Here is a 14,521-nt window from a genome sequence, read left to right on the forward strand (position 1 = left end):
AAAAAACAAGAGAAAAAAGCTTTCGAAGTTTGACTTCCGTTTTGACTACGCTCCATGAAAAAAATCTATTTTGCCACCGCCGAGCTAACCGAAATGCCCTAGCAACCGCTTGCCAAAAAAAGGCGAAACGATTAACCAATGAGGAGGCTGCATTGAGAACAATAGTCAACTTGCAGGTCACCCGCGACCGCAAGACGAAACAACATTAAAGGAGAATGAAACTCTTGGAGCAAGTTAGCTTTTGTGAAAGCAGAAAAATCAAAGAATAAGATCAACAAAAGTTTGAGTAAAATAGGACTAGCAATAGAAGAGTTATTGAGCATTTGAATGTCGAGATCACTAATGTTATGGAGATCCTCCCATTGGCAATACGACCAAGATCTATGATGTCACAGATGAACAACTCTCCCCTTTTGGACGCTGAAAATATACCCCAAAACATCTCTTTTTGCTCATTCTAATCATATGACATACGATTCATCAATGATATAATGTTGTGAAACCTCTGTACTTGTCCTCTCATAAAGAGAACACCTCACCTTGTGATAGACTCTATAAAAGTGAGAATTTAAGTGAAATAAGTACTAAAGTAATGAAGGAGTTGTACGTGTGTGACATCACAGATCTTGGTCGCATTGCCAATGGTAGGATCTACATGGCATCAGTGATCTCAATATTCAAATGCTCATAACTTTCTTATTATTCATTCAATCTTCCTCAAACTTTCAACAATATGTTTCTTTGATTTTTCTCTTTTATATGGATTCAGCTGGTATCAAGGGTTTCATTCTCCTTTAATGTTGTGGTTCGATGTCAATCCACTGATCTCTACAGATCAGTGCAATCCACTGATCTCTACAGATCAGTGGTTATATCCGGGTTTTATAATTATCTTCGTGAAAGAAATAAGAATGGCATGATCTCCCTTATAAATGAAAGAAAAGGCAGGGAGAAAAGGTCTGACCTAAAATCATAGAGGAGGGAGTATTCCAATGATTTTCATTGTGCCATCGTCTTGTTTGAATGTCGATTGCGTTTACTCCCACATGTAATCTATCAACCATGTCATTATAACCTGAACTTTAACCGCATGTTCTAATAAAAAAAACTATCCCTTTGTTAAAATGTTTTCATTTCCCTGCCCCCGTTCTATTGCTCATAATTTTATACAGATTAAAAATAATAATCACAAGCCTTTTGAAGCACTTACTTCAGGGGCGGCAGAGCGAATTTGAAAGGGGGGGCAACACTGGGAAAAATTGCACCTTTTCGTTCAAAAAGGGCACTATCTTTTTTAAAATGACTAATCTACAGTGGTGTGATGAGCAAAAAATTTGAATTGGCTGTCGTATCATGTTAAGTATATTAGAAACTGCGAGCAAGCAAAAATCAACATTTTTATAATGAAAATCCAATTTTGTGATAGATTTTGACAAAATAGGCCTATTCAGAAATAATATCATATTTCACCCTTCTCTCTTTCCTTCTCTATCTTTTCTTGGTTGTGATTTTTTTTTGGGGGGAAAGAGCCCCCCCCCCCCCTCAAAAGAGAGAAGATTGAAGGGTGAGAAGAACAAAAAAAAAGAAGAAAAGAGGAAAAAAGGTCGAGGGTGAGAAAGGAGAGAGAGAAGAAGAAGGAAAGGAGGGAAAAAAAATCAGCAGAGAACAAAAATAAAGAAGATCGAAAGGGGAGAAGAACGAAAAACAAAAGAGGAATGAAAGAACTGAAGAAGAGAATGGGGATGAGGAAGAATAAGAGGGGAAAGAGATTTAGAGAGAGGAGACCGAAGGACCTGAATGAGAAGAGCAAACGATAATGGAGAGAGAGGAAGAAAGGAAGAAATAAAACAGAAGAAGGTAACAGAATAAGAGAGAGGGAAAGAGAGAAAAGATCTAGACAAAGTCGGAGGGGACAAAATGATAATGACTTTTAGGAAATGTTAATTTCAGTAAATGAATTTTAAATGACTAATAATTTTAATCAATGTCGTAAGACCCGTATACCGTATCCGAAAATTAAAAATGCACTCAGCCTACTGCATGGTCGTTTCAGGCCATTTTTCATTGGTCGACCTTAATATCCTACTGTCTCTGACTTTCTGTTTGTTTAATTATTTCTTTTGCTTTTTCTATCATTCATTCAAACATTATAAAAATTGAGGGCAAAATATTCTAGATCAGGTATCAAATCTATTGCTAATGCCCCCGCCTGGTACCATTATCACCAAAAATAACCCTTTAGAATTTTTATCCCGTTTGCTTACTTTTGTCAAGAAGCCCCCCTTTTAAATTTCAGAATATGTATTGAAAGCGATGCTTTCGATCTTTCTTTTGAAGCTGTATCATTGAACCGATCGATCAAGCGAGCGGCCAGTCGTCTTCCGCCAGCTGTACACGAGATTAAATAAATAGTCAATCAACAATTGCATACGTTGCTAGGGGCGGAGCTTAGTATGAAGCGAAATTCAATCAAGTCGAGCGTGCCAAGTATCAGAACTTCTAGAACTGACAAAAAAAAAACACTCACAGAAAAACTGCTTTTTTTTTAATCACTTTCTTGTTATCAATTTCACTCATTTTTTTCACAGAGTAATTATTGAACATGGAAGAATCAGAAAATGAAAAAAAAATTCTTCAAAATTTTGACTTTTTTATTGGTTTGTCGAATTCCGAGGAATTTTGATTTGCGACTTGGTGTGATCCGACACATATATTTCTTATAGTAAAGGCAAGATATGATGATGACGATGATGATAATGATTGCGGTGATGATGTTGGTAATGATGATGATGATGGTGATGATGATGATGATGATTGTGATGATGATGATGATGATGATGACGACGACAATGATGTGGGGGCTTTGTGGTCTAGTGGTTATAGATTCTTGTCTTTCAATCTGATGGACTTTGGTTCGATTCCAAGCCATGGCATGCTTTCTTTCAGTAAGAAATTTACCCACATTATGCTGCAATCAACCCAGGTAAGGTGAATGGGTGCCTGGTAGGAATTTATTCCTTCAAATGTATAGTGTTAAGAGACTTCTTTTAAATTAAGTGTTGAACGCTATACAGTGCGTATCAAAAAAACGGGACAGATTTGAAAAGTCTATAAAATTTTTGTTTCAAATTATAATGTCTATATTTTGGTGTTAATAGGTGCTCTAAGGTCTTATCTTTGAAATGCAATTAAAAAAAAAAAACTTTGTTCATGCTTGAGCGAACACGGGACGTTTTTGTTGGGGGTTCAAAAAGAGGCTTGCGCCAGAATTGCAGAATATGAGTAATATGATGATCAGACTTTTTTCTTAATCAGGAAACTTCCTCTTGACCTTTTCATTATCTGTGACACAATTTTCGAATTATGCTGTCAAATTTTATTTACAAATTTATTTATTTACTTGAATTATTTTGTTTTTTCATTTAAACTTCTCTTACCTTTTAATTTTCCTTCATAAGTAACTGAGAAAAGAAGATTTTTTGTCAACCCAAGCAAAAATATTTGCATTATTAATTGGGAAAACTTGTGATTATTCAAATCCTTTTTGTGGAGCGTTGTGGCCCAGTGGATTAGTCTTCGGACTTTGAAACAGAGGGTCGTGGGTTCGAATCCCAGCCATGGCGTAATTTCCTTCAGCAAGAAACTGATCCACAATGTGCTGCACTCAACCCAGGTGAGGTAAATGGGTACCGGTAGGAAGTAATTCCTTAAAAAGCTGTGTGCGCTATGAACGCCTAGCTTAGCCGGGTAATATAGGAGCGCCTTGAGCACCTAACAAGGTGGATATGTGCGCAATATAAATACCCTATATTATTATATTATTATTATTTATTATTGTGAAACAAATTATGTTACATGTATATACCTTTAAAAGACATGAATCTATTTTTCAAGGGGTCATTGATTCCTTGACCAAGTTTAATTGCTTGACAGGAAACACAGGAAGGGATTCATGTCTTCCAATGACAATGGTGTATCGAGTCAATTTTGAAGGAGCTAGATATGGCAGATCGGGTAAAATGTATTAAAAAGTTGTGAGCGAGCGAAGTGAGCACGCAAATATTCCCACTTTTTTATTACAATATCAAATTTTGTGATAGATTTTGACATAATATTCAGAAAATAATATCATATTTTACTTTCTATCTTTCCTTTTATTTCCTGTCCACTTTTTTCTTGGTCATGATTTTTTTTTAATTAAGGGGGTTGGGGAGCATCCCAAGCCCCCGCCCATCTTTGTGGCACTGTTCAAAAGGCACCATAACCTTTGTAGCACACCATGAAAGGATTTGAAAAAAAAAATCCACACTCTCGCATACTTCGGTTGAAACAAAATTGTTTTAGCTTGAAGAAGGAATATTCAAAGCTAACAGAGAGCATATTTAAAAGAAACAACAGAACATTTCAAGCAAATATATAGATCTGAAAATGAATTTTGACCGCATGATTTGAAAATTATGGCAAAGATAATGAAAAGGTTAAGAGGAAGTCTGCTAATTAGCAAGGAGTCCGATCATCATATTTATAAGTTTATGCCATTTTGGCGCAAGCCTCCATTTTAAACCCAGACAAAAACATTCCATGTTCGCTCAAGCATGAACGAAACTAAAAATTTTTAATAGCATTTGAAAGATAAGACCTTAGAGCACCTATTAACACCAAAATATAGACATTATAATTTGAAACAAAAATTGTATATACTTTTAAAATCTGTCCCGTTTTTTTTTATACGCACTGTATAAGCAGGTATAATTATCATGATGATGATGATTGTGATGGTGGTGGTGGTGAGGATGATGATGTTGGCGGTGGTGGTGATGATGATGATGATGATGGTGATGGTGATGATGATGATGTTGATGGTGGTGGTGATGATGATGATGATAGTGACGATAATAATGATGATGATGGTGGTGATGATGGTGATGATAATGGTGATGGTGGTGGTGATGATGATGGTGGTGGTGGTGGTGGTGATGATGATGATGATGATGATGGTTATGATGATAGTAATGATAATGATGACAATGATGGTGATGATAATGATGTTGGTAATCATGATGATGGTGGTGGTAATGATGAAGATGGTGATGGTGGTGATGATAGTGATGATGATGATAAAGATGATGAGGATGATAATGTTGGTGAGGATGATGATGATAATGATGGTGGTAATGATGATAGTTGCGGTAATGATGAAGATGATAATGGTGATGGTGGTGATGATGATGGTGATGGTGATGATGATGATAATTATGGTGGTGGTGATGATGATGGTGGTGGTGGTGGTGATGGTGATGATGATGATGATGATGATGATGATGATGATGATGATAATTATGATGATGATGATGATGATGGCCACTGGTGTACAGAGGGATAGGGAGTGGGGGCTTGGATCACTGCCCCCCCCCCAAAAAAAAAAAAGTTCTATGACGAAGAAAAGAAAAAAACAGGAATCAAAAGCAAAACAATGGGAAGAGGTTGCAATGTTGAAAAATATTTTAGATAATAAAAATAATAACAGCATATTATATTAACCAAGGGTAGCCACTTCAGTTTCAAAAACTGTTCTCCAAGTTGGTCCTGCTATTATTATTACCCCAGTTTTTTCTATAATGTTAAAATGCAGCCAAATATTTCGTCTCCACATAAACTTAGTCAAAACTATCAAAAGTTATATTTTGTTTTCGGAACGTGAAAATTACTAAGAAATTTGTTTTCCACTGTTATATAGAGAGATAATAGACATGCTAACAAAAAAAAACCCAAATAAGTTACTCAGGTGTAAATACATGTATTTAAAGCAGAATGATGGCACATTTTCAAAAGTTTGAGTTGTCCAAAATACTTATTATGGATGATGGTTATAAACCACAGTTTTGCACCAGACTAGCAATTGCTATATCTTTCTCCATCCAGCTTCTTTAACTGTGGAATGCAAATGACATCAGCCTGAAACTCTTGAAAGTGGAATATAAGCCCTCTATGGTGCAGAAATCTGGATGTTAAAAGGGAATCAAGCCTTGGTCATAAAATGTTGTGTTGGAAAGGAGAAATATATATAAAACAGCACAAAGAAAGTTTGAAAGAAATCAAACAAGTATTAATAAAGTTATGGCTGCTTTAAAATTGAGATCCCTATGAAAGACTAATATGTAGATTTCAAATTGGCAACTGGCTAAGTTAATTATGACAAGGGGCAAGGACAACTTTCCCATAGGGCATTTACTTAATTATCAGGGATTTGTGTTTTTTTTCCTAATGCCTGGTTGACGCTTGCACGCATTGTGGTGCCCGCATTGATGCGTGCCAGTGCGGGACACTTTATGGCACCACTTGGCTATATCAGTTCACGCTGTTTTCACTCACTGTCCTGATGTGCTTTCAGCAAATATTCTCGACATTCTATTCTGTGACGTATCTAGCACAAATTTAAATATTCCAACCTTCTGGTGTTGACACTCTATATTTGTTGATTAGGACGACTTACACTGATCATGTGGTCATATCAATCACAAACTATGCGTGCAGTATGCTTAGCCTATGCACAAAGTATACGCGACCCTGTCGTGAACTGCGTGCCATTACCCTGGGGTGTGTGCCTGCTATTTTTGGCGCCATAAAATTTCGATGCTACGCAGTTGCATGGCTAGGTTGCGCATAGTTCACGGACAGTTCACAGGTTTGTAATGAGTGCCAAAATTTGTTAACATGTTGAAAATGTTGGCACGCATTTCATGCACTGCCACGCACCTATCCGTAAGCTGGCACGTATTGGCCCGCATGAGTGCGTACCCATGCGCAAACTATATGGGAACTACAATGCATGTAAGTGTCTAACAAGCTTTAGTACCCATTCCCCTTGGGCAGTAATATAAAAATAACCCAGTTATTGTATTGTTTTGTCCTCATGAAAGAAAAATATTCGAAGTAAAACTTGAAAAAATGACATTTTAGCCATTTTAAGTATTGGAGTACATGGAAGAGTAGTCCTTGCCTTACATCACTATGACATCACATATAAATGCAGCCAATTCAAAGTCTCCATGGGTATAGTGATTCCCAATTTCTACAAATTTTAGAAATCTTCTTCAGATACGCCACACTTACATGTACCTATTCCCTAAATGCCATTCGATCGCCAAGCTCAAATACACCGGCAAAAACAAACTTCTCTTATAAAAGGAGAAGAGTCTGCAATGCAGACTAGAGCCCCGCATGACAAGGTGGGAAACCCCGCCTACCATAAATATCCCTTGTGCGCGGCTCACTTCCTCTTTCTTTTTTACTGGCGCCCGAATCGAAAGGTCATGGCGCTAACGCTCTTAGAGTTTATACATACACCTGAATAAGTTAGAGAATTTTGACAAAAAGACCGAGGTCTCAGAACCCAGTTCTTGTCTCATATGAGACAGAGGTCTCAGAACCCAGCTCTTATCACATTTAAAAGACAGTCACAGAGGTCGCAGAACCCAATTCTTGTCATATATAAAAGACAGATCTCTGAACCAAGTTCTTGTTTCATAGAAAAGACAAAGGTCTCAGAACCCAGCTCTTATCACATATGCAGACAGAGGTCTCAGAACCCACATCTGTTATTAGTATCCTCGCAATTTTGTCCACTTAAATAATGAGCCAAGCGGGATCGAAAGACTCTCCCCGTGAAGGCCCCAATGCTAACAACCCCCAAAACAGAGGTCTTAAGAATGCCATTGGGGGCAAAAAATTGCAAGACAACGGGAGTCTCCTTTCCGTTTAGGGAAACCCAAAGGACAGAGGTACAGGGGGTACATGTATAAAATCCCAGGATTTGGATAAAAACAGGGGAAAGAAAATCCCCTTGAAAGCAAAGTCCAGAGGAGAGTTAGGATTAAAAGTCCCTCCCAAGGACAAGACCCCCTCCAAAACTAAATCCAAGGAGAAAGCCCCAAAGAACCCCATTCAATAGGGGGGAAGTAACCCTGTTTAGGACCCCCATGTAAAATCAGGGCGGAGCAAGGCCCCGATCAAAGCGCAACCAAAAGCTAGGCCTACATCAACCAATCAAGACAAGGATAATTTCCCGGCCTGGACGTCTGTGACTTTACTGACAAAGCTTCGCTAGCGGTCCATCCTTTGATGAGAGAGAGGATATGGCTTCAGGGCTCAGTGAATATTCTTCTTTAGCTAAATTTTCTTCCCGCACAAGCTTTCACCATGATAGTGTTTAAAGCAAGTCTGTGTCAGTGGCAGAGTTAATTACTAAATACTGCCACAAGCTAAAGGCAGAGACTACCGAAGCAGAGGATTCTAAGCCTATTTTTTGTCTTGACTCAGAGCTCAGGAGACAAGCTGACAGCTCATGTGCAGTGAAACTTGACAAACCCTTTTCATACTGCCTGGGTTTCCTCTATGACAAGGGCAGGGACTTGCATCCGAGCAACATAGTGGTGACTAAGCATTTTCATTTTGGTGAGAAAGACTTTAAACAATTTTTTAAGACTCCCACAGTCCCGGATGCAGCTATTTGTGTTGGCGATGCTTGAGCCAAGAGATGACGCTACTCCAATCAGAATCTGCTGGGGTCATGTAAATTTAAGCGGATGGAGGGTCAGTTGGCCTCTATGGACCAGGAAGCCAGGGCCTCTATGCGTCTGGCGACCTACAACACATATCTCCTGACAGCATTTTGGGAATCAGAGAGACTAGGTATCTCCCAGGAGGATCGCAGAGACATTTGGGGTTGTGTTATGAAGATAGCAGAATACCAATTTGAACAGGCCTCGAGGACAGCCATACTTTGCACCAGAGCAAGACGTTCACATGTCATTGACCTGCTTCAGAATGAAAATGAAAAGAATGCTTCTCGGCTACTTGAAAGACTACCAGTTTGTGGGAGGACCTTTTCAATGGTGTTTTCAGGAGGTTTTAGAATCCTCTATCTCGGCCTCTTCCACTGCAGATAAGACAGTGTACTGGTTGTCTTTGCATTCTTATGCTCAACGTTCTTCCTCACATCAGCAGGCCTCTAGGCCCAGTAACCAAAAGCAGGAGGGCCCTCAAAACCATGAGCACAGGGACAAGAGTCCCCAAATTGAACATAGGACCCCTAAGCCCTTTCTAGGTAGAGGCAGTTCGTCCCACAAATCACAGCACCCCCTAAACTCTTGTGACTCCTTAGCCGGACCGTTTCCCCCAGACATTCCTGCTCTCGTGGGAGGAAGACTCATTTTCTTTGCAAGAAATTGGAGCCTCATAACGAAAGACAAACTCATTCTCTGGATAGTGCGGGAGGGATATCGGATCGAAATTGACCCAACTTATCGCGAGTCATTCGCACAGCTAAAAACTACCTCTGCCCTCCCCCGCTCTCCCGAAACGAGAGAGGCTCTTCTAAAGGAGATCATCGATCTGGAAAGAAAACGGCAATTCTCAGAGTGCCCCCCCCCCCCCCCCCCCCCCCCCCCCCCCGCCGAAAGATTGTGTAGTCAAATGTCTTTTTATAATTTGAAAACGGTCTGGAAAATTCAGGATGATCCTGAATCTAAAGAACAAACCCTTCAAAATGGAATGCCTCTCTAAGATCCTGCCCCTACTTCGCCCCCACGAGTGGGCGGCATCAATAGACTTATCGGATGCATACCTTCATGTTCCGATGGCAAGGTCCTTCCTTTCCTGGGTGTTACTGTAAGAGATTGACAGCGAGTGTTGGGAGAATGGAATGGTCGTCAGCTGAACTTTCACATTAACAGGTTGGAGATGATTGCAGTACAGTTGGCCCTAGACAGAGATAGTGGGAAAGTGTGTCCTGGTAAAGTCAGACAACCAGACTGGTAGCATATCTCAACAAGGAAGTGGGAACTCGGTCAAGAACCCTTTGCAGACTGACATTAGAGATTTTGACATGGTGCAACAGTCACAACATCACGGTGAAGCCTTCCCACATCCCGGGAAAGGAGAATCACATAGCAGACTTCTTATCAGCAGAATGGATGCTTCATGAAGCTGTGGCAAAGGAGATATTTGATCAATTCGGCAACCCACAGATAGATCTGTTCGCCTCAAGACTGAACAAACAGATCCCTACTTTACCAAGCACAAGGACCCGGCAGCACTAGCGATGAATGGGACAATATTTTGGGTTATGCTTTTTCTCCTTTCACGATCATCCCCAAGGTGCTTCAGAAAGTAGAGGAGGAGGGGGCAACCCTACTGCTAATCGCCCCCTGGTGGCCCCGTCGGCCATGGTTCCCAACAATAGCCTTCTGTGGGGCAACCCAGTGATTCTAATTATGAGGCAGGACATCCTGAGCCTACCAGGGATTCATCACCACTACCCCTAGCCCAACAAGCTCAGACTTACACTGTGGCCCATTAGCGGGCGGCAGCAATCAAAGCTGGACTTTCTGAACTGGCTGCCAATTTCTCAGCAGAATGTCTACAGACCTCCACACGGTCAACCTACGACTCAAGACTTAGTCACTATGTTAGATGGTGTCGGCAGGCTACGACTGATCCATGCTAGGCGTCTGTAGGTGAGATTGCCGAATTTCTTATATCTTTGTATGACAAGAATCTGGCAGGTACATGTAATACTATTCGGGGTTACAGGTCTGCCATAGCCGTCCTCCACGAGGGTTTTGACAATGGTGAATCTGTCTCCTCTATTTTTCTTTCACGGTTAATGAAGTCCTTCTTCATTAACAGACCTAGTGGTAGGCTTCTAGCTCCTGCTTGGAGCCTTCCCCAAGTGTTACTCTCCCTCAATCACCCCCCTTTGAGCCAATGCATCTGGATCTGGTTCTGGATGTAATACAGTGCAGGATCGTTAGGTATAATGCACCGGGTTAGGAGAGGGCGCAAATGAGTTTAGTCGAAACGTAGGTGGCTTTCTTCGATCTTGGCTTTAAACACCTCTGGTGATGTATTGCTGACAATTTCCTTAGGATTCCAGGCCAACGTATTCACACAAAAAATAATTTCTTAGCTGCTCTGTGCATCATTGCGGAACCTAACCATAAAAACTGTTTTCCTTCTGGCTGCGGCTTCTGGTCAGAGGCGGAGCTCTATTCATGCTCTTACCACAGCACCTGAGCATATTCGTTGGTAGAGAAACAAGGTTAGACTTATTCCTCATGGTCGTCAACGGGAATCCTCTCTCCCTCTTTAAATTGTACTTCCATCCATAGTTTCCTTTTCATCGGTTAGTGAAGATAGGTTTTGTTGCCTGGTGAGAGCACTGAAGTGGTATCTTGATAAGACAAAACAAAATCGTGCTTCCGATCAACTTTTTGTTAGTTTTATCCCTCCTTACAAGGCTGTCTTAGCTGACACTATCTCTCGCTGGATTGTGGAGGCAGTGAAATCTGCTGGTGATCCAGTCAGTTCGAGCTCATGACACGAGGCCTGGCAGCTTCCTGGGCTTTATTCAAGGGGTACCCATGGAAGATATTATGAAGGCGTTATACTGGTCCAACCTGAACACCTTCATTTCTTGTTACCTCTTAGATGTACTTGGTAACGATTCTAATTTTGCGAGGGCCACCCTGTCCAGTCTCCATCGCTCCATTTATCATGCATGTTTTTGTTAAAGTGTAAGGATACTGTTATCTTTATAATGATAATAATGATAAAATGCTTATTTATATAGCGCTCTAACAATATGTCATCGTCTCATAGCGCTTTACACAATGATGGAATAGAAAATTATGATATCTGATACATATAAAGATTATTGACAAAAGAAAAAAGAGAAACAAAACAGAGTTTTGAGATGTTTCTGGAATACTTCCTAAGAAGGAGAAAGTTGCATATATCTTGGATGGTCATTCCAGAGTATTTGGGCACATGTTTATATGTCCACCTCCCATTATGTTTTCCGTGGGAATCTGGCATTTAAGGGTATAGGTAAGTATGGCGTATCTGAAGTAGATTATGTTGTTCAGTAGTGAACACCATATCTACAAAGTAGCCATACTTACCTATGCTACCCTCCCCCCCCCCCTCCTCTTTCTCTTTCTGTTTCTGCATTCTTTAAGAGGAAGTGAACTGCGCACGAGGGGTATCCCACCTTGTTGTGCGGGGCTCTAGTCTGCATTGCAGACTCTTCTCCTTTTATAGGAGAAGTTTGTTTTTGCAGGTGTATTTGAGTGTGGCGATCGAATGGCATTTAAGGTAATAGGTAAGTATGGCTACTTCGTGGATAAGGTGTTCACTACTGAACAAGATAATTCATAACTTTCTTATTGTTTATCCGATATTGTTCAAACTTTCACCTATCAACTTGTCTGATTTTTCTTTTTCCTCTAAAAACAAGTTTTTTATCTTGGTTAGATTCCCCTTTGAAACGGAGTAACATGAAAAAGATAGAATCATTTGAGCTGTGGGTCTGATGCAGAATGCTCCGGGTCTGTTGGAGGAAGAGGAAATGAGTGTATGGCTCTAGGAAAGAGTTGGAGCCCTTGAAGGCAAAGACCTGTTAATGCAACTGAAAAAGAGAAAACACTTCAAATACAGCCAGATGACCAAACAGCTTAGTCCAAATTGGAAGGCCAGACCAGTTCAGAGGAAAACAGGATTAATAGATGATATCAGAATTGGAGAGTGGGTAGAATGGCCATGGCAAAAGAAAATGCATACGTGAGAATGCCAATGGTTTTTTGAGGATTATGGCAACACAGTAATATCATTAGTAGTATGTTAAAATGGTTCCAAAATAACTAAGCCACAAATAATGACAATTATAATGTTTGTGATGATGATGACAGTGATGATGATTATGATGATTGTGATAATAATGATAATTACGATGATTTTGATGATGGTGATTATGATGAGGATGGTGATAATATGATGAGGATGGTGATGATAAACGTTATGGTGTTGATGATGATCATCAGCAGCACCATAATGGTAATATTGACAACTAAATATTATGAAGAATTCTCATTTACCCTTTTTTATGTACATTACAGTAGGAGGAGTAATTCTGAGTCTTCGTTAGAGCACCTAGTCAACTCATTTGCTGAGAAGGAAGGTATATCAGTCAGAAATAGGGTACAGCAGTTCTCTGATGACACACTGGTATCTACCAAGTCACATGATCGCAGTCATCCAATAAAAAGAAAAGGCAGACCAACCTCCAAAGCTTTTGATATATTTGAATCTCAGGGCATCATTATTGGAAAGGTGAATACATCTTGTTCATACTATCAGCTTTAAGGACGTTCCACAGTTATGTTTGTGTGCATCATGATCTGCGCATATTTTACACTCTGCGCGCTGACGTCACAATGGATGAACAGCTGATTAATCAGCTGTAGATATGAGCTGATTTTTCTCATTATCTGCAATCTAACTGCAGATCTAATGCATTTTTATGAAGCCAAGAAACTGGAATTATCCCATGGAGTATTTTTGAAGTACCACTACAATTTCAAAACACTTTGCTCTGCAGTGCTGCAAAGTATGACGAATATGACCCCGAGTTTGAGTAAATGGTATAGTGGTTTTGAATTTTTCCTCACATAGATAGAAAGCAATTGGCACGTTTTTGGTGTTTAAAAAAGTACATTTGCTCTAATATAGTGCTACTTCTGATAGTTTGAAAACAAGCACATGAACCCTGTTTTTTGTCTCGCCTGCATAGCAGAGCGAGACTGTAGGCACCGCTTTTCCGACGGCGGCTGCGTCAACATCAAACCTTTGAAATGTCATCATTAGAGAAAGTATATGAACCCAATTCATGAAATTTACACATAAGGGTAATGAAGTAATACTGAACATCCTGCCCTCAAAGGTCATTTAGGGTCAATGAACTGTTGGCATGTCAGGGGTATTTGTTGAATTTCCATCGTAACTTTGAATTTTTATGGAGCTGGTTCATTAAACTTGGACATAAGAGTAATCAAGTATCACTAAATATCCTGCCCGAGTTTCAGGTTACATGACGAAGGTCAAAGGTCATTTAGGGTCAAAGAACTTTGGGCATGTCAGAGATATTTTTTTAATTTCCATCGTAACTTAGAAAGTTTATGGATCTACATGTATTTCATGAAACATAGACATAAGGATAATCAAGTATAAACATTCGTTTTGCACACATCTTAGATCATATTATCATGGTCAAAGGTCATTTGGGTCTATGGACATAGTATTTTGTCATAATATAAATGTTTTCTTTTGTGTATTCAGTAGCTGTTTTCAAAGTCAGCACTGCTGCTATATTTAATTGTGTAATGCAGGTGAGACTGCCACAGGCGTTCCACTTGTTTAAAGTTTGCACCTCTTAGGTATACCTTCCTCTAAAAATTAAAAATGGTCGACTCGTGAATAAAATAGCATACTCAAATATTGAATTTTTGTAAAAATTTTATTTTTCCCTTGATTGACTCTGGTGCACAAATTACGAGATTGGCATTGTGCTAAATTTGAGAACTTTGGTGACCTATTTCTCACACAAAGCATTAATGATGATAATTTGCGACATCTACATGTATATAGCACTTAATGCAAATGACATTTGTCTTTAAGCGCTGCA

The 14,521-nt window shown here is 39.7% G+C and overlaps 1 protein-coding gene and 1 pseudogene across 1 annotated transcript in view; both read left to right on the plus strand.

Annotated features, from left to right (window-relative positions):
- Positions 1-14,521, plus strand: part of LOC129281728 (protein FAM13A-like) — an 88,489-nt gene that overhangs the window by 24,519 nt on the left and 49,449 nt on the right. The window contains exon 7 of the mRNA XM_064113399.1: positions 12,957-13,170. Coding sequence (XP_063969469.1) covers positions 12,957-13,170 — 214 coding nt within the window. The remainder of the gene's footprint in view (positions 1-12,956; positions 13,171-14,521) is intronic.
- LOC129281726 (uncharacterized) lies at positions 8,586-10,833 on the plus strand (annotated as a pseudogene).

The sequence above is a fragment of the Lytechinus pictus genome, chromosome 18 (genome assembly GCF_037042905.1).
Source record: "Lytechinus pictus isolate F3 Inbred chromosome 18, Lp3.0, whole genome shotgun sequence".
Classification (NCBI taxonomy): domain Eukaryota; kingdom Metazoa; phylum Echinodermata; class Echinoidea; order Temnopleuroida; family Toxopneustidae; genus Lytechinus; species Lytechinus pictus.